This window comes from Naegleria gruberi, assembly GCF_000004985.1.
Source record: "Naegleria gruberi genomic scaffold NAEGRscaffold_74, whole genome shotgun sequence".
NCBI classification, from domain to species: domain Eukaryota; phylum Heterolobosea; class Eutetramitea; order Acrasida; family Naegleriidae; genus Naegleria; species Naegleria gruberi.
This window is the reverse complement of record NW_003163253.1, coordinates 107,177-125,901: the sequence shown is the minus strand read 5'-3', so window position 1 is coordinate 125,901 and position 18,725 is coordinate 107,177. Positions and strand designations below refer to the sequence as shown.

At 32.9% G+C, this 18,725-nt stretch overlaps 8 protein-coding genes across 8 annotated transcripts; 6 read left to right on the top strand and 2 right to left on the bottom strand.

Moving 5' to 3' along the window:
- Nucleotides 1-134: 134 nt before the first annotated feature.
- On the top strand, nt 135-1,070 carry NAEGRDRAFT_53718 (uncharacterized protein; the record flags this gene model as incomplete). The annotated part of the gene is made up of 1 exon (XM_002670170.1): nt 135-1,070. One exon carries the CDS (start codon nt 135-137, stop codon nt 1,068-1,070), a length of 936 nt encoding a protein of 311 aa, XP_002670216.1.
- Nucleotides 1,071-1,603: 533 nt separating this feature from the next.
- On the top strand, nt 1,604-2,220 carry NAEGRDRAFT_74846 (uncharacterized protein; the record flags this gene model as incomplete). The annotated part of the gene is made up of 2 exons (XM_002670169.1): nt 1,604-1,766; nt 1,817-2,220. 2 exons carry the CDS (start codon nt 1,604-1,606, stop codon nt 2,218-2,220), a joined length of 567 nt encoding a protein of 188 aa, XP_002670215.1.
- Nucleotides 2,221-2,314: 94 nt separating this feature from the next.
- On the top strand, nt 2,315-3,466 carry NAEGRDRAFT_53717 (uncharacterized protein; the record flags this gene model as incomplete). The annotated part of the gene is made up of 1 exon (XM_002670168.1): nt 2,315-3,466. The coding sequence occupies one exon, from the start codon at nt 2,315-2,317 to the stop codon at nt 3,464-3,466; it is 1,152 nt and encodes a 383-aa protein (XP_002670214.1).
- A 1,194-nt stretch (nt 3,467-4,660) lies between these two features.
- Nucleotides 4,661-5,563, top strand: NAEGRDRAFT_53716 (uncharacterized protein; the record flags this gene model as incomplete). Its single annotated transcript, XM_002670167.1, has 1 exon — nt 4,661-5,563. The coding sequence occupies one exon, from the start codon at nt 4,661-4,663 to the stop codon at nt 5,561-5,563; it is 903 nt and encodes a 300-aa protein (XP_002670213.1).
- Nucleotides 5,564-5,704: 141 nt separating this feature from the next.
- NAEGRDRAFT_74843 (uncharacterized protein) lies at nt 5,705-6,733 on the bottom strand (the record flags this gene model as incomplete). The annotated part of the gene is made up of 1 exon (XM_002670122.1): nt 5,705-6,733. One exon carries the CDS (start codon nt 6,731-6,733, stop codon nt 5,705-5,707), a length of 1,029 nt encoding a protein of 342 aa, XP_002670168.1.
- Nucleotides 6,734-7,714: 981 nt separating this feature from the next.
- On the top strand, nt 7,715-8,737 carry NAEGRDRAFT_74842 (uncharacterized protein; the record flags this gene model as incomplete). The annotated part of the gene is made up of 1 exon (XM_002670166.1): nt 7,715-8,737. One exon carries the CDS (start codon nt 7,715-7,717, stop codon nt 8,735-8,737), a length of 1,023 nt encoding a protein of 340 aa, XP_002670212.1.
- A 260-nt stretch (nt 8,738-8,997) lies between these two features.
- NAEGRDRAFT_74841 (uncharacterized protein) lies at nt 8,998-10,227 on the top strand (the record flags this gene model as incomplete). Its single annotated transcript, XM_002670165.1, has 1 exon — nt 8,998-10,227. One exon carries the CDS (start codon nt 8,998-9,000, stop codon nt 10,225-10,227), a length of 1,230 nt encoding a protein of 409 aa, XP_002670211.1.
- A 314-nt stretch (nt 10,228-10,541) lies between these two features.
- On the bottom strand, nt 10,542-18,707 carry NAEGRDRAFT_74840 (uncharacterized protein; the record flags this gene model as incomplete). The annotated part of the gene is made up of 1 exon (XM_002670121.1): nt 10,542-18,707. One exon carries the CDS (start codon nt 18,705-18,707, stop codon nt 10,542-10,544), a length of 8,166 nt encoding a protein of 2,721 aa, XP_002670167.1.
- Nucleotides 18,708-18,725: the final 18 nt, after the last annotated feature.

The following is an 18,725-nucleotide window of genomic DNA, read 5'->3' as shown; positions in this document are numbered from 1 at the left end:
ATCAGAATGAGCCACAATTTGCAAAGAACCATTTCGAAACGTTGAAATCATCAACTTTCAATTTACATTCAGTTTAGTTTCGTTTCCAATCGAATATGATATACAAATCTCAAAAAAAACAAAGATTGAGGAAAATGAATCTGAGCGAGCAAGCACTTCAACTCTACCAATCAATTTCCAACAAGTATGATAAGAACAGACATCACCCTCATCGTCTCTATATTGTCAACCCAAATATGATTCATCATTGGGAAAGAATATTTACTGTGGAGAAGGAGAGAAACGAAACTAACCGAAACTCTGAAAAGTTGATGGTGTTGAATTTGGGTTGTGGATCTGGAAATGATACTTGGGTTTTGTACAATCAATTCGAATCTCATATTAAATCAGTGATTGGTGTGGACCTTTCGAATGATATGATTCAGTTGGCTAATAATTCGAAAGAGCAAGTGGAAAACTCTCTTTCAAAGAAAATTCCTCTCGAATTCATAGTCGGTGATGTTATTAAATTGAATGAAAATGAGCAATTGAAGAAACTGTATTACAAACATTCGAATAAGAACGAAACTAAACAAGAAAGTCCAGTATTTGATTTCGTAACTGCTTGCCACTTACTCCACTACTCATCCGATTATGAAGAATTATGCAAAATGTGCAAATCAATTTCTGGAATGTTAAAACCTGGTGGAACTTTCCTCACCCTTAATTCGAATCCTTTCCTCAATCAAGCACAAATCAATCAAGATCAGAAAAAACTCGGAGTTTACAGAAGTAACTTCATGATAGATTCAAAGGAACGAAACTATCTCATCGATGGTGATCAATTCGAAATTTCCATCGATTTGAATTTCAATGAATTCGATCAGAATGAGAATTTCATTGTAAAGATTCAAAATCGATACTTTTCACCTCAAAGTTATGAGAAGGCACTCAAATTGGCAGGTTTCTCCAAAGTTGTCTTTCACAAATTAAGACTCGATGAAAAGGAATTAGGCGCCAAAGAATACGGAAGAAATTCGATCGATGTTTGCACTGCCATTGTAATTGAGGCAACCAAACAAGCAAATTAAGACAAAGTTTGCCGCCAAAATTTGCCACAAATAAAGCACAAAAAAATTACTCAACTCAATCTGTGTAAGAACCTTTTGGAATTTTTTGATCATTAAGCTAGATACAATACAAGCAAGAAGAATGGAGGAGCAAAAGAAGGGAGAGGAGCAAGTTACTATTCGATTTTTGAAGGCCATTCTTTTGAGAAGACACGTCGACTGCTACGTTTTTGTTCCTTATAAATTGGATGAACATCATTGTGCAGATTGTTTGGTATTTGTTCAGAATGAACACAATGATGAGGTAACAATCTATTGCAACAAGAGACTCTATGAAAAGGTTTCTAGAGAGTCAATGTCCTGGGAACGCTTCCACAAGTTTCGAAAAAGCATCGAGGAGAGAATCCAATAAAAATTTATAATCAAGTGATGATAACAAGCCTTTCTGAATGACATGAATTGAAAGAGATTTTCGAGTCATCTCCTACATCAAACCTCCGTAGAAAGAACAGCAACAACATGAGAGTATTATAATAATCATCACAGAACAAAATATGCCAATTCTCAATGTGCCTTCTTTGAAAATATTCTCGAGTAAGGTAAAGACAACTCATCTTGTAATGGAAGTTGATTCGATTAGCCTCAAGAATTGGACAGTTGATAATTTTAGACAATGGCTTATTGAATCGGGTTATGATAAATCATCAGTTGTTGATGGTAAGTAAATCTGTTCAATTAGAATTAATAGTATTTAAATATATTTAAAGTAATTATTAAACACAGATTTGATGGAGGTTCCATTCTCAATATTAAAATTGAAGATTGGTTAGAGATTGGCATTCCGAAGGGAGCTTGCCTTTCTTTAATAAGCAGAATTGATGAATTGAAAACGAAACAAATTCAGCTTGGAATTTTACAGCTTTGTAATCAACAGTCAACTAGCGTGACACTTCCTCCATCTGTAAATCCACCTTCAGCAAGAAGGCTCTCCAATGCAACAAAACCAAATAATTATCCATCAGCAGAGGCCAATAAGACAGATAATGATTCGAAAGGAATAGAACAAGCAAGACGAAATTCAAATGTTGGAAAGCCACTTCCAATTCCACCTCCAAAATCTGAAACAACTCTTCAAATTCAAACATTATTGGTTCAGAAATCGAGTCAATAATACATACTATTATAGCTCATCTTTATATTCTCAATAACTCTTCTAAATCAATTTACTTCCTTCTTTTTCATTGTAATGCTCCTTGCCAAAAAAAATGAGTAAACAAAGACAAGATTTTGAAAAGCAACTAATTTCGGAAGAGCTATTCATGATCAATAATAATAATACTAACATGGAAGGGAAAGTAAAAGTTGTCAAGCTTGAACAAGAAATATTTTCAGATGATGTTTGTTTTGAAATAATTTCCATGATTGATGATTCGTGGTTTATTTTGAATAATTGTTCCTTGATTTCAAAACAATTCTTTAATGTGATCAAGGAACGTTCAAAACTTGTTATTAAATTTAAACAAAAATTTACAGAAACAAGGATTGAATTATGCATGAAAAGCCAATTTATGAATAGTATTGTTAATCTTAAATTTTCTAGAAGGTTGCTTGACTCTATACAAGTCAAATTCATAACTGAAATGAAACAATTAAAATCACTTGATATTAGCGAAAATCGAATAGGTGATGAAGGAGCCAAATTTATAAGTGAAATGAAACAATTAACATCACTTGATATAGGTTACAATCGAATTGGTGTTGTAGGAGTCAAATTCATAAATGAAATGAAACATTTAACATCACTTGATATTAGTGGAAATGGAATTGGTGATGAAGGAGTAAAATCAATCAGTGAACTGAAACAATTAACATCACTTGATTTTAATAACAATAGAATTGGTGATAAAGGAGCCAAATCTATAAGTGAAATGAAACATTTAACATTACTTAGTATTAATAACAATCATATTGGCGCCGAAGGAGCCAGATTCATAAGTGAAATGAAACAATTAAAATCACTTAGTATTTATAACAATCAAATTGGTGATGAAGGAGCCAAATTTATAAATGAAATGAAACAATTAACATCACTTGATATTAGTGGAAATGAAATTGGTGTTGAAGGAGTCATACCAATAAGTGAAATGAAACAATTAACATCACTTGAAATTGGTGGAAATCAAATTGGTGATGAAGGAGCCAAATTGATAAGTGAAATGAAACAATTAATATCACTTAATATTTATAACAATCAAATTGGTATTGAAGGAGCCAAATTCATAAGTGAAATGAAACAATTAAAATCACTTTATATTGGTGGAAATCAAATTGGTGATGAAGGAGTCAAATTCATTAGTGAAATGAAACAGTTAACATCACTTGATATAGGTTACAATGAAATTGTGAAGGATAAGTGAAATGAAACATTTAAATTAACATCACTTAATTTTCATTTGGTCACGATTTACCTTACAGCAATTATTGAATATTTTGGAATATAGAATTGAAAATATTCCAATACTTTTCAAACAAGGATTCTTCACACATGTGAATTCACAACAAGATATTTCTATCAAGAGAAAAAACTGGTTAATAATTCAACAAATAAATGTTGTTTGTATTGATGCACTATTTTGTTATATTTACAAGCAAATGTATTCTAGAGAAGATTCTCAACAACATTACCACACTCATTATTAAAAACATTTTCCAAAAGCAATAGCAAACTGAGTGTAGTTGTAGAAATAGGTTTCTCTCTTCTCACCTGGTGTAGTAAAGCAGCAGCAGGAGAGGTAGGTGATTATGATGATGATGAACGCGTTGTGGAAATAGTCCAACATTTTCACAATGTTTAGTTATATCCATATTTCCAAGCCGAAATTTCATCAATGATAGTTGTGTGTCTATTTACTTCTTTTGCAAAATTTGCAAGGTAATTCTGGTACCAACAATGCTCTTGACAGTGTATGAGGCTTCCATCTTACTATTGTGTATTATTAATTGTTTTTTTCTTATTGTTTAATAATAGTTTCCGAATCATGATGAAGATTTTTGAAGCAAATTATCTTTGAAATCTATTTTTAATATGAATTCACGAGTTGGTAGATGAAGATGAAGATATGGTGATACATGTTCAAAGTTAAAATTCACATCATGTTCAAGAGTGAAATAGAATCATCTCTTTGAAAGATATTAATAAAAATCATTTTCACTCTATTTGCTCATTATCTACAGTTTTAATGTTCTCCGAGAATTGGTAATTATAATTTAATAAATTCATGATGATGATGAATTTTTGAATGAACTATTGACAAGAAGAACACTTGACAAAATAAAAATGAAAATAACAATTGCACGTCTTGATAATTTCAATCAGTTTCCTAACAAGTTCCTTCGTGTGCCACCATTAGTTCTCTAAGAAGTGTTATCACATCCCCAACAAGTCCAAACAGTTGACACTGCAAAATCCAATAAAATCTTCCCGCTTTCACCTATTTTTATCTTTTTTCAACCTGAAAAAAAGGACTGAAAATCTACGGCTAGAAAAGCGCCAAACTCAAACTCACTCTCAAATGAAACGTAAATCAAGCGATTACCAGCACTCGGGGACAATGAATAGAATTTACAATGTTTCCTCTTCCTATTCGGGTTCATCTGTGGTGGCGGGAAATTTACAAAATCAAATATTATCGAATGGTCAACATGAAGAGAATTTAAACATGATGAGGTTGGATGGAGAGGAACAGTTTCAATTCACAATGAATCATGCAATTTTGAATATGAATGAAGGAGTTGGTAGGAGTTGTTCCTTAATGAATACTCCGGTGGTCAACTCAAAGTCCTCTTCGAGATCTTCATCGTTTGAGGATATACAGGAGGAGATTGTGCAGAGAAATTGTGGAATGACCACGTTGTGGAATGTGGACGATTCGATTGGTTCGATATCGCCTCAACACAATGAAGATTTTCTATTCGAAACTAGTCACAATTCAAGCTCTGGGTCTACCACTGACTCTATAGAATCAGAATTGAATAGATCTTATTGTAAATCACCATGTAAATATCAACATACAGTCTACACCATCACTCTCAAGTGGAATAATGAAAAGAAGAAATTCTGCTTTGATACTGACATTTCGTATTACCAACAACCAACTAGAGCTTCCCTCTTTACAATGATGCAATACCACCATGTCAAGAATCAGATTCAAAAACCATGCACTGCCATCTATAGACAATTATTTTCCACTTGGTTCAACAAATCGAGCAAGCTTGAATCGACTGTTAAGGAAATTAAAACAATGTTGAAAAGAGAGGAAATGGCAATGAATTCAAATGAAAATTCTGTGTTCGTTGCCACTTCAAAATCAAGGGAAACTTCACTTCCAGGCAATTTTTACCATTCAGTACGATTGGGTTTGCATGGAGTGAAGAAAAATGTACAACTTTCAGATCTTGAACCAACCATTTGTATTCAATTGATTGATTTTGAAGATGAAGCACTAATACATTAAAATAATTTATCTCTTTCTTTTTTATTAAGTTCAGAATCTTATGTTGTAACTACAATAATCATGCACTCTCTCTGATCATATGGACCAAATTGTAGAAGAGTTGATCACATAAGAATAGCAGGTGCCAAATTTTTCTTTTCTCTAAAGTTGAGACACTTCTAAATCATAGGTATCAGTAGATTTCAAAAACAGGAATGAAATACAGAAACAACAACAACTTGGCCTCACCCTATAGGTATTTCCTATTTTTTTCAATTTCATCAATTTGTTTCTTACAATCCATCCAAACATGTCTCTCTTACAAGTAAACCCGATAAATAAAGTGAAAAGCAAACTAATAAACACTAAATCAATCAAGAAAAGGAACAATAAAACTAAACCACTGGGTAATAATCTTATAAACAGTGGATAATCAATTTCTGGCTTGTATACATATAGTTGATAAAATGATCCACGCTTAGTATTATATGAGGTTATTTTACATTTGAGAGTTCCATCTTGATAATTTTCCTTAATGCATTCAGTGACATTGCATTCATATGAAAAAACTGAAGAATAATGCATTTCTTTGTAATCTTTAACTGTAAAATTAAAGAAATATTTCACTCTTGTTGGAATACTATCAAACATACATCCAATACTTGTTGAGCTATTATTCGGTTGACAACATGGAAGAATATTAAAATTATTACAACTTGAATTCCAGTTAGTGTTGCATTCCACACATTCTGGATACGAAACCCTTCCAATAGTACTGTTCAAAACTTGAATAGATGAAACATTTCTCTCACAATCCTTAAACCAACTCTCTGCATGACTCATAGAACTAAAAGACAAGGCAAGACCTCCTGCCAATAACGACATCCCCAGAATCGTAACTATTAATAAAGGCAAAACCATGTAAAAAAGGTTGCACTCAGCAGCATGTCTCATAGTGTTGACAATTCTGTGCATGTTTTGCTCCTCGAGGTTTCGTTTGATTTCAACTTTTTCTTCATATTCAATCCATTTCTGATTCCAAAATTTTGGCTTTTCCGTCTCAAAAATTGAATAACATTGCCTATTGATATGTGAAAATGATGAATAACTACTCGGAGGAATAAATTCAAGAATAATTGTCAGCTCATCATTTAATTTGTGAAAATTTCCCTTCGCTTGCTTTCTTGTCATTTTTTTTTCACACCAAGTTTGAACCAACACAACACCATGAGTTTGAACTTAATAGACCATGCTAGGAGATTGACAATCTTCTTCACTTCAAGAGTCAAAGAGAGAATTTCTTGTTTTGTTAGGGTAGTGGTATGAAGATTTTAACAGAAATCTAGCCACGTGAAAATCTTCCTATGCATTGAATATTTCCATTTCCAAATTTTAAAATCAACGGTAACTATATAATTCAATGTTTCAAGATATATTTGATCCACTCTATTAAATTGGAAATTTTTTTGGTTTATGAAAATCTTCCGAACCAATCTTTAATAAATTCCAATAAATCTTTGAATCATTTAACATTTCCTTATTATTCTTATTAGCCTTTGGTTGTATTTGAATATTGACCAACAAATTCTAACATATAAAAAATACAATCCAACGGAAGCCTTGATAACTTATTAAGATTATTTTTTTGAATGGATTGTTTTGAATATTGTTTTGTATGAAGATTTGATGAAGAAGTTTTAGATTTTTCTCTTATTCATAAAGGAGTGGGAGATGGAGCAGTGGTTGTTGTTGTGGTACTTGATTTTGAAGGACATATATTATTAATGGTTGAAGTGGCACCTTTTGATAGTGTATTATTATTATTAGTAGCCTAACTTGTTGATTTTTTCATGTTGTTATTGTTGTGAGAGTGTTAAATCCGTATGATGATCTATTATCACGCATCATTTCAACTGAATTTGAGGGATTGGATTTAAAATAAGGATTGTAAAATGATTGGGAACAATTTATGGATGAGTTCGAAACATTCAAAATTCGAATAATCAAAGAATAGTTTGAGTCAAGGAGTAAATTGAGCATGTGACAATCAGTAATTTTATTATGATAATTCAAAAATTACAACTACATTAATCAAAACAAGAAATTCTCTCTTTGACTGTTGAAGTGAAGATCTCCTGTCATGGTCTGTAGAGTTCAAACTTGTGAAAAAAAATGACAAGAAAGCAAGTGAAGGGAAATTTTCACAAATTAAATGATGATGAGCTGACAATTATTCTTGAATTTATTACTCCGAGTAGTTATTCATCATTTTCACATATCAATAGGCAATGTTATTCAATTTTTGAGACGGAAAAGCCAAAATTTTGGAATCAGAAAAGGATTGAATATGAAGAAAAAGTTGAAATCAAACGAAACCGCGAGGAACAAAACACGGACAGACTTGTCAACAGTATGAGATATGCTACTGAGTGCAACTGTTTTTATACAGCTTGTTTACTATTTGTTGTGATTCTGGGGATGTTGTTATTGGTTGGAGGTCTTGGCTTGGCTTTAGGTTCTGCGAGTCATGTAGAGAGTTCGTTCAATGATTGTGAGAGGATTGTTTCTTCTGTTCAAGTTTTGAACAGTACTATTGGAAGGGTTTCGTATCCAGAATGTGTGGAATGCAACACTAATTGGAATTCGAGTTGTAATAATTTTAATACTCTTCCATGTTGTCAACCGAATAATAGCTCAACAAGTATTGGATGTATGTTTGATAGTATCCCAACAAGACTGAAATATTTCTATTATGTTAAACTTAGAGAAAGCAAAATACAATATCCCACTGTATTTTCATATGAATGCAATGTCCCTGAATGTATTAAGGAAAAAAATCAAGATGGAGCTCTCAAATGTAAAATGACATCATATAGCTCTAAGAGTGGAGTTGAAATTTATCAACTCTATCTTTACAAACCAGAAATTGATTATCCACTATTCATAGGATTATTACCAAGTGGTTTAGTGTTATTGTTCCTCTTCTTGATTGATGCAGTGTTTATTGGTTTGCTTTTCAGTTTATTATGTTGTAATAGAGATGTTTCTGAGTGGATTGTAAGAAACAAATTGGTGAAACTGAAAAAAACAGGAAATACCTATCGGGTGAGACCAAATTATAACTGTTGTTTCTGTATTTCATTCCTGTTATTGAAATCTACTGATACCTATGATTTGGAAGTGTCTCAACTTTAGAGAAAAGAAAAATTGATCTTTGTAAAGATTAAATACTTTACAATACACTATTTAATATTAAAAAAAAATATCACAACATTAAATGCTCTCCAATATTCAAGTTTTTGATCTTTCTCGCCTCTATCCTGGTCCTCTATGGCCAACTCTTGTCCGATCTCGGAGCACTTGTCATTAAAATTGAAGATGAATCCAATGGTGGTGATCCAACAAGATATTATCCTCCACTAATTAATAATTCTACAACTATTACTACTAATACAATGATGATGAAGAAGAAGGCTGAAATTTCCAATAAGAAGCCTTCTTCTTCTTCCGATCGTCATAATTTAAATAATAATTTAAATAATAATTTAAATAATGATGAAATTGGGAAATCATCATCATCGGGATTAATTTATCATTGTTTTAATAGAGGAAAACAGGCCATTTCGTTGAATTTTAAAAAGAAGCAACACGTAGAAGAGTTGAAACGATTAATTTGTTGTTATTCCAATGATAATGATGATGGCGATCAGAGGAGAAAGGCTGTGAAGGTTTTGATTGATAGTTCAAGACCTGGAAAGTTGGAAAGCTTATTGGGTGTTGGAAAGATTGAGGAATTGTTGGAGGAGAATTTGCAATTGATAATTTGTAGGATTTCTGCTTTCGGACAAGATATTGGAAAGTATTCGGATATTCCAGCTCATGATATGAATGCTGTTGGATCTGCTGGTGTATTTGATGTTGCTGGAGATGTGAGTGAAAAGAACAAGCAATTGAAACCACTGCCTATTCAATTGTCTGATGTATTGACAGGTTACAGCTCTGCTTTGCAAGTTGTGGCCATGGTTAGAAAAATTGAAGCTTTAAATTATTCTGTAAAATCTACAGAAGAAAGAGAACGAATCTTGAGAGGAATGAATCGAGTTATTGATATTTCCATGTTTGATAATGCCATTTCTGCAATTCAAATGCCACTTTCCTTGACATTGAATGGTTTTGACAAGATGGCAAGTGAAGGACGAAGTGTTTTAAGTGGATCCATTCTTGGATATAATATCTATCCAACAAAATCTGGACAATTAGCTGTTGGATGTTTGGAACCACATTTTTGGAGTGGATTTATTCAAGCTTTGAGTGTTCACGATAAGGAAAATCCAAAAGATTCATGGAAACAATTTACAACTGTTGAATTTCTCTTTTCCAATGATTCGAAATTGAAACAGAGAATTGTTAAAGTGCTCGAGCAAAAGAGCGCCGAGGAGTGGGAGAAGATTTTTGCTTTTGATTTGAAATTGCCAATTACAAAAGTGAGAAAATTGAAAGAGGTCGATAGAGAATTATTACAACAACGAAACATGTTGACTTCCAGCAATTTGGTGAAGAATGCACTCGATTACAAATCAATTCAACTGACTGTCAGTGGAAATCAATCAGAGGAGTTACAACCTATGAATGAATTTGGACCATTACTTGGAGAACACAATCAACTTTATTTGTCAAAACTCTAAATGGAAAATTCCCAAAAAATTATTAATAATTATTAATCAAATCTACAAAGAAAAATGTCGAACGTATCCAACATTTCAAACATATCCAACAAACAGCATCAGCATAAGGAAACGACTTTGGAAAAGCCACAAACACCTCCTTCAATATCTGAAGAAACCAATCTCGAGTCTATGCAACACGAACTGGAAGAAGAGTTTGCAGTTGGAACGAGAGCAAGAACAACAAGAGAAGAGGATTTGGAGAGGAAAACTCGATCAGCAGTTGGAATGGATGAGGATACCACTCAACCTGTTAATCCTTACAATTTATAACATTAATTAGTACTCAACTCACGTAACATCTTATCAACCAAGGCACGAACAGTAGCTGCCTCCACATTCAAATAAACACAATAACTTGTTTGATTTGCCACTCTAATCTTGACATTATCATCATCTACTTGTTCAATAGCTTCCACTTGATTCAATTCAACAACCTGAAGTGCATTAGAGTTGGTTGATTGTGGAATGAGCAAATGTCTGTTGGTGATTGCCAAGGTCTTTCCTAAAGGAATTAAAATATTAAACTCTATTGATTGTTGGGATTTGTGGATTAATCTCAAAAACAATTCCATATTTTCCTTGTATGGTTTAATCACTCCGTTAAATAACATTCTTGGATTTTCTCTAATTTTGTGAAGTGATGATTGATTAAAGTTTCGAATACCTTGCATTTGCTTGATACTAAAATCAATCATACCAACTACTGGCTTTGTAGGAATTCCAACAATTCCAAGAACAACTCCTTTAGCCAATCCCAAAGCTCCCTCTTTTCTAGCTCCCTTAATTGGTTGAGCAATAATTCCAACACCTCCATCAATGAGTCCTGTGAAGAGAACTTGCATACCTTGTCCAATACCTTGGAAAATATTGGCAGGTTTCCTTTCCATAATCCTGTCTCTCTTCTCGACGAAATCTCTGTCAAGTGTAAAGATTGAAAGCGTATTTCCAACTGTTCCTGTAATTGTTGATGTGAAACCAGTTACTCCCTTGACAGAATTTGAAATAAATCCAACAGATCCCTTACCAACACCCAATAAGAACATATGTGGGCCTTCAGTGATGGCATTTGCAGGTTCATAAAATAGAGAAGTAACTCCTGAAGCCAAATCACCAAATAATTGAATAGGACTTCCAAAAGTATTCAACGATCCAATAATTGACAATAAATTGTACTTGATTTGACGTTTGTAGTGTTTTCCAACTCTTTCCATAACATCTTGCATGGTAACGAATGAGGATTGAGGAAGTTTGAAATCGTAAATTCTAATTATGGCATTTTCAATGTGTGTAAATTTAGTTCCATAAGAGGAAAGAATATAAACCAAATCGTATTTCAAATCATTGGAAGGTTTCACCTTGAAAGAAGCATCGACTTTCAATGGATTGAGTTCAAACTTTCCAAAGAACATTTTCTCACTTTCCTCTACTTCAAAATATTGCAAGAATTGATTTAGTTTTGTTTCTTGGACTGCTTTCATTTGTTTCATGGCACTTGCGAATACGTCACTCATCTTTTGAATGAAAATATTGTTAGAGCTAAATAACATTTCTCTGATAGTTACTGAAACAGTTTCAAAATAGTTTCCATTCTTTTCTATTGTAAATTCAATGAAACTCTGCTCTGAAGAATTGATATTCACAAATTGAACTGGGTTGACCTCTTGTTCATTGTGATCGTCAACTTGGAGTCCACGCAATTTAGTATAAACGCAAAATTGAGTATTGAGCATTCCAAATTTAGTAAATAATTGATCAAAATGAATAAAAGCCAATTCCTGACTTTCACCAATAATCGAAATTCCAATAGAATAGAAAGTAACATCTACTGCCAGTTCATAATCCTTCTCCTCAGTCTTTTTCTTTTTGTGAATGTGGAGAATGATTACTTGTTGATATGGAATGAGTGTGTAATAAATTTCTTCATCTCCAACCTTTTTCATTGTTTCCTTATTCATTGTAATCTTATTAAGGGTGATAATCTCTGAAATGGTGTCAATTATAACAGATTGGGGCATGTTGAGATAGGGTTTGATATTTTTTGGAGCTAATCCTTCCTTATCAATTACAATTTCCAAATCTGTAGAGTTGACCACGTAAAATTCAGGCAATAGTATTTCATTAATCACCACAAACATTGAACCTTCCTGTTCCTTAAGTAAAAGCTTGGCATTTAGGAATTTTCCAAATTTGAGTGACAATTCCTGTTGACATTTAGTTTCCACAATATTTTCCTCTTCTCCCAAAGTGATTTTCATTTTAGGAAGTGAATCATTGTAATGTGAATAAGGTTGTGTCTTTCCTGCAGCGACTGAGAATGAATTCTTCTCGAAAGTAATGTTTAAATCAAATTTGGTATTGTTTCTAATGTAATATCTTTCTCTGAGGTACATGTATTTACTCTCATCAGTTTCTCTCAAATAGTAAACCATTCTTTTATCTCCTAATTTCCACAAATCCATGGTATCATGTGGAATTTTATCCAAATTAGGTGTAAATTTGTTTTTATCATCTCTACAAATGGTCAAATTATTGATGTTCATAGTAGTATAATTGAATGGTAGAATATTAATTCCATTAATATTGATAGGTAATTCCAAATCATTGAAAATCCAAAAAGGTGCACGAATGACAATCTCAGCAAATGATTTTGATTTTTTAGGTTCTTGCTTTTGAGGAATAGTTTTACCATTCGTACAAATTTGCATGGTTTTGCTGGTTGTGGCACTGAATGATTGATCACTAAATGAAGGATTATTCGTCAGAATGTTCACAGAGAAATCCTTATTGGCATAGTAGTAATAGAGTGAGGATTCTTTTTGTAAGGAAAATTTCTTTCCATTAATTTCCATGTCCAATTCAATAGGAGTTCTATTTTCTAGTTTGAGAGGTGGAGAAATTGTGAAATTTTTCATGTTTCGTCCAATATCTTCCACGTACTCACAATAGAAACTGGAAGTCTTATTCATAAAGATGAATTGAGATGAATTTTGATCTTCGAATGTTGGACTCATGTACTCGTCACTATAGGATGGTCTAATTTTCAAATTGGTCTTGTCAAATGGAGCATTTGGAAGATATTTCACTTGATTAGGTGAAAGTTTTCCACATCGTTTCGAATTGTACAACACTTCAAAGGTGACATCTGTTTGATTCTCAATGGAATACAAAGAATGAATGGTAAAATAACTTGTTCCATCAACAATTTCCACAGTGAGTAAACATTCAGAGGATAGAATATGTGTTCCTGGTTTCTTCTTTAAGGAGAATACGAAAGTTTGATTATTAATAATGAAACTAATAGAAGAAACTTCTCCCTGCACAATATATTCCTGACCATCTTCCAGTAATTGATCATTAATAGTAATTGGTGTTGGATGCATGTTTCTGACAATTGTTGGATAGAAAGTTCTCGTAATGACACTTCTTTCCTTACTTTCCATTATAGATTTGAATATTTCGAATGTATTCTTATTGAAATTCAATAAACATTTTGGAATATCAAGAATGTAATTGCTTCCTTTTCTAGATCCAGAAACTGTGAATGGTTCCACAAGTGATTCCCAAACTCCATAGTTTAAATTGAAGCACAATAGTTGAATGTTGGATATTCTAATGAAATCAGAAATGATCGCTTGTTCAATATCGAGTTGTAGAGCTGGCAAGTCAATTTCATTTCGATCAGTGACAAGTAGAATGGAAATTCCTGACACTAGATATGCTTCAAATTTAAAGGTTTCAGATCTGGTTTCTTGGTTGAAACTTGCAAAAAAGTTAGCGAAATACGAAAGATCTACCTTATTATTAGGCAAGTTGTTAATTTGATAAGGTGGCAATTTGGTTTCAGTTGTCTTTTTGATTTTGGAAAGTTCAGAAGTAAACATGTCCATAACTTGTCTAATTTGGTGAATAATACTTGTTGAAATACGAATATTAATTGCCCTAGTTGTCTGAATAATTAAAGTATCCGTATAGCTCACATTCAAACTAATTGGATGAAGAATATAGTTGGTGTACTCATCATATTTGTTTCTATTCTTTTGGAATGAAAGATCCAAATCATGAATATTGAAATTGTGAATATCTTCCATTGAGAATTGTTTGCATCTCATTACGAATGCTAATTGATTGAAATTATTGGCAGGAAGAGCTACACGAATATCGTTACATTTGACAGATATCATTAAATCATCTTCCTTAATTTCCTTTTCTGGTTTCTTTTCCTCTTGAGGTTCTGTAGCAAGTTTCATTGTGGAGAAGAACTCTTGCAGCTCCTTAAATACTTGAGGAATAATTGTAACAATTGGATTATTGATCTGGAGGGAAATTTCATTCTTCTTTCCTCTTGTAATCATTGAACCTGACAAGCACTTGGTAGTTTTGGAATGAGTGGTGATAAATTGTGTGAAATATTCATTCTTTTCAGCTCTTAGATCAGTTCCAATTATTGATTTGACAAGGAATTGCATATTGTCTCCAGATTGTTCTTTGAAATATCTCATTTGGAAATCTTCAACTTCCAACTTGGCCAGATCAGTATTCTCAGCTACTGATTTTACATCCAACTCAAAGGACTTGATTCTAATAAAAGCAATTAGTGTTAGACTATCCTTCTTTTCCAAATCTTCTGCTTGTTTCTTTTCGTTACTTTCGCTTGGTTTCTTATTGAAAGAATCAATAAGTTGAAACAAGAGTAAATACTGAGCATGTTCCAAAGTGAATAAAACCTTTGGTACAATTTCAATATCCAAATACATGCTTGGAAAGTGATCCTTCTTGAGAACTCTTTTCAATCCAAGAGCAACATTGAATGGAGAAGTCACTGTCTTTTCAATTCCATTAATTTTAGTTTGTAAATTCATCCTATTGAAAATCATTGAATAGCTATCACATGGAATTCCATTCTCAACCCAGTCTCCCTTATTGGTTAATCTGATATTTCCCAAGTGAACTGTGAAAGTATTGTCTTGTATTGGAGCAATAACAACTGGATCTTCCACCTTAATGTCCATAGAAATAATTTCCAATTTCTTATCCTGTTGAGAAATCAATTCTTTTGAATAGTCACTAATCATTTTTCCACCATTTTCCAAAGCTTCCCATAGTGGACCATCTTGGAAATAACTCTGAATGTCCTCAATAAATTGGCTGATGAATATGAATTGAATTGAAGCCATTGCAAGCTTTAGTGATTTCTTTTCGGTGAAACCTCTTACAACACGGGTTGAATTTTCTATATTCATTACTGGCTCATCATCTGTTTGACTGTATGCAAATCTAATAAGTGAGCGATCGCCCAAATATTTTGGAGAAAGAATATATGGATAAGTAGATGTAGAATTAGGTTGTGAAAGATAGGCAGTACCAATATCTCCTTCACACGATAAACTATTCTTTCCCATATAAAGATTTACATTCAAACTGGAAAGCGAGAAATTGGCCAACTTGGAACTATCTTCTCTTTCCAAATCGACAAGGATTTTAGAAATTTCTCCTTGTAATTTCATTTCATGTTTGAAAATATCCTCTGAATCATCTTCTGTAATCATTACAATAGGACTTTCCTTTTCAAAATTAATCTTCTTTGAAAATAGGAATAATTTTGTGATAATTCCAGTATTGAAAATCAAATTCATATCTGAAAGCTTGATATTCAGGAACATTTTAGAAGAATGTTGGCTTGCAAATTCAGATTCCTTATTTGAGCACAGAATAATACTAATCTCAATAATATTCGTACTGTGATCTGAGAAGAATATTTTTCTTTGATTTCCATCGTGGAGTGTGATTTCTCGGAGTGTTACCTTGACCTGGTTATCATTTGGTCTCGCGAGTACATTTGTGTGAAGCCCATTAGCTTGTGCCATGGCAACAACTTCACTCGATGAAGAATCATTCAGAGCTCTCAGTACGATACTATCCAGACTGAAATTTACAATTGTTTCTATGGCAGGTGGAAGTGGGGCTTTAGAAATGCTCTTGTTCAATAGAGATTCCAAGTTTTTCTTCCATTCTTCAAATGTTTTTGCATTTGAAAGCACAAATTCAAAATCCACAACTTTGAAACTATTAGTTTCCGTATGGAATTGGACAGTGTTGAAATAGATATTGTGTGAAGGAGCTAAACTGGATTCTTCCTTGAAAACTAACAATCTACCATCGTCATGTAATTGGATATGAGCTGACGAAAGTTCCTCTTGTTTTGGTAATTTCATTTGCACATTATTTACAATGAGAATACTCTCCTTTGAAGAACCGAATGGATTGTTGGTGAAATGAGAAACAGTATCTCCTAACCGAACCAATTGAGTCACCACTTGAGGATTAACATCAACCATTAATGGAGTGGACTTGACATCTATTAAATTTTGATCAATTGTCTGTACCATAGAAATTGAGAAATCAGTTGGCTGAATAATGGTGAAATCCTCTGCTTCTCCAATGTGTAACAATTTGATAGGTGTCAATGAAATATCAATCTTTTCATTAATTTTGGTCAATTTAGAATGTCCTAAATGAGCTTGAAAGTATTCTTTACCTGAAAGAGTATCAGGAATGATTACACTAATACTATCTAGCTCAGCATTGAGTATCTTTTTTGTAATTTTCAAAGTATCTGGTAATGAAGGTGCTGTAAATTGACTTCTTTGTAAATATTTTGGTAGAATGAAAATAGACAACATCTTTTGAATGAGAGAAAGATTCAACACCACATTCAAATTGCCAACCTTGCAATCCATCTGCTCCACTCCGTTCATAGGATTAGAGTCCATTTTAAACTCGACAAAATTTCCAACAGAATTGGTTTTGACAAAGTTGTAATATTCTGAAATGCTCTGTTCGTTTCTTGTAGAGAAATTGTCAACTCCGGATACACCTCCAAGACTCACCTCTACATTAAAACCCTCCACTCTTAACTTGAAATCGACCAATAATTGAGTCAATTCAAATACTGCAACCGAATCAGGTGCTGCAGTTCTGGTTGATGCATTCCTTAGCTTGACTCCAATAGTGTTAATCTTAACTTTAAGAGCAAAATTCACAAAATGTGGAGGAAGAATAAAAGATGGCCCCTTATCTTCTTCCAATCCAAATAGCTTGGAAAATTCCACTCGATCCTCTTCGGTAACTTCAATAGTCTTATCAATTGAACCGAACCACTTGGACCAATAGCTTGATTCCTTCTTCTTTTGTTTGTACTTTTGTTCCTCAATTTGAATTTCAAGATAAGCTGCCTCTCTCAGTTTCATAATGTCATCAACATGGATGAAATCTTCCAATTCCAATAATTTTTCAGCTTCATCTTTTGTTAATGGTTGTAGCCAGGCCACTTTCTTACTCCTCTTGAACATGAGCATGTAATTTTTGAATTGGGTAACTTTCTCATCCGTTGATTGAGATAAATATTGTTGACATTCGTTTTGAGAATTAAACATTGGTCTATCGAATGGTTTTTCCATAAACTGAGTAATATAATCCAGAGTTGACTGAATATTTCTGTACTGCCTTTCGTCCAGTGTTGCATTCACCGATTCTAACCTCAACTCGGCACTAATTCTTGGCCTTTCTAAATCCAAAGCTTCATCCTTCTGCATACATAACAATAACTCTCCATTCACTGGACTCAAAACAAATCTCCTATAATTCTTCTTCTCCACAATGATATTTCTCATGTGTTCAATGAATTTTCTATTATCCAAATCATTCTTCATCAATGAAAACAATTCAGTTTCATTATTATTCATGTAAACTGATAAGTTTCTCAATGTAAGCTTTTTAAAAAAGGTTTTTGCTGTTGTGGCCAAGAAAGATTCCTGCCAATTGACATCACAACTTGACATGGAAAGAGATTCAAGTGTTGCTCCCATAACCACTTTGAATCTTTCATCAGAATCATCTTCATATCTAACGTGAATATTATTAATCTCAATCTGAAGATTATTAATAATGGTTTCAGTCAACCTTGACACAAATCCTTCTTGTTTCTTTTCGTTCTTTTCATTCTTTTCATTGGTTTCTTCTGTTTGATTTGTTGTTGTTGCTTGGCTTGCAGCATTCGAAACTTCATTCTCTGATTTTCTTCTCAATTCATATTGTGTTAACTTTCTCTGTTTCACCATTCGTTGTCTCTTCCTTTCACTTGTCTCATCAATTTTTTCACACCTCCTCGGTTGAACCACCAACATGATATCACTCAATCGAACTTTAATTGATGAAGTTGAAATACTCTTCCATGGTATATCAGCTTCAATCAAACCAACAGTTCCATTCACAACAGAAAAAGGTAAATCCAACAAATCAAGTGCCGATCTTTTAACAATCAAATCTGTCAGTTTAAATTTACCATTCCACACACCAACCGACAATGATTGTTTATCTAAATTTTCAATGTAATCACCAAGAGTTGCTGTCAATACTTTGGCAACAACACTTTCAAACATTTTTTGATGATATTTGTT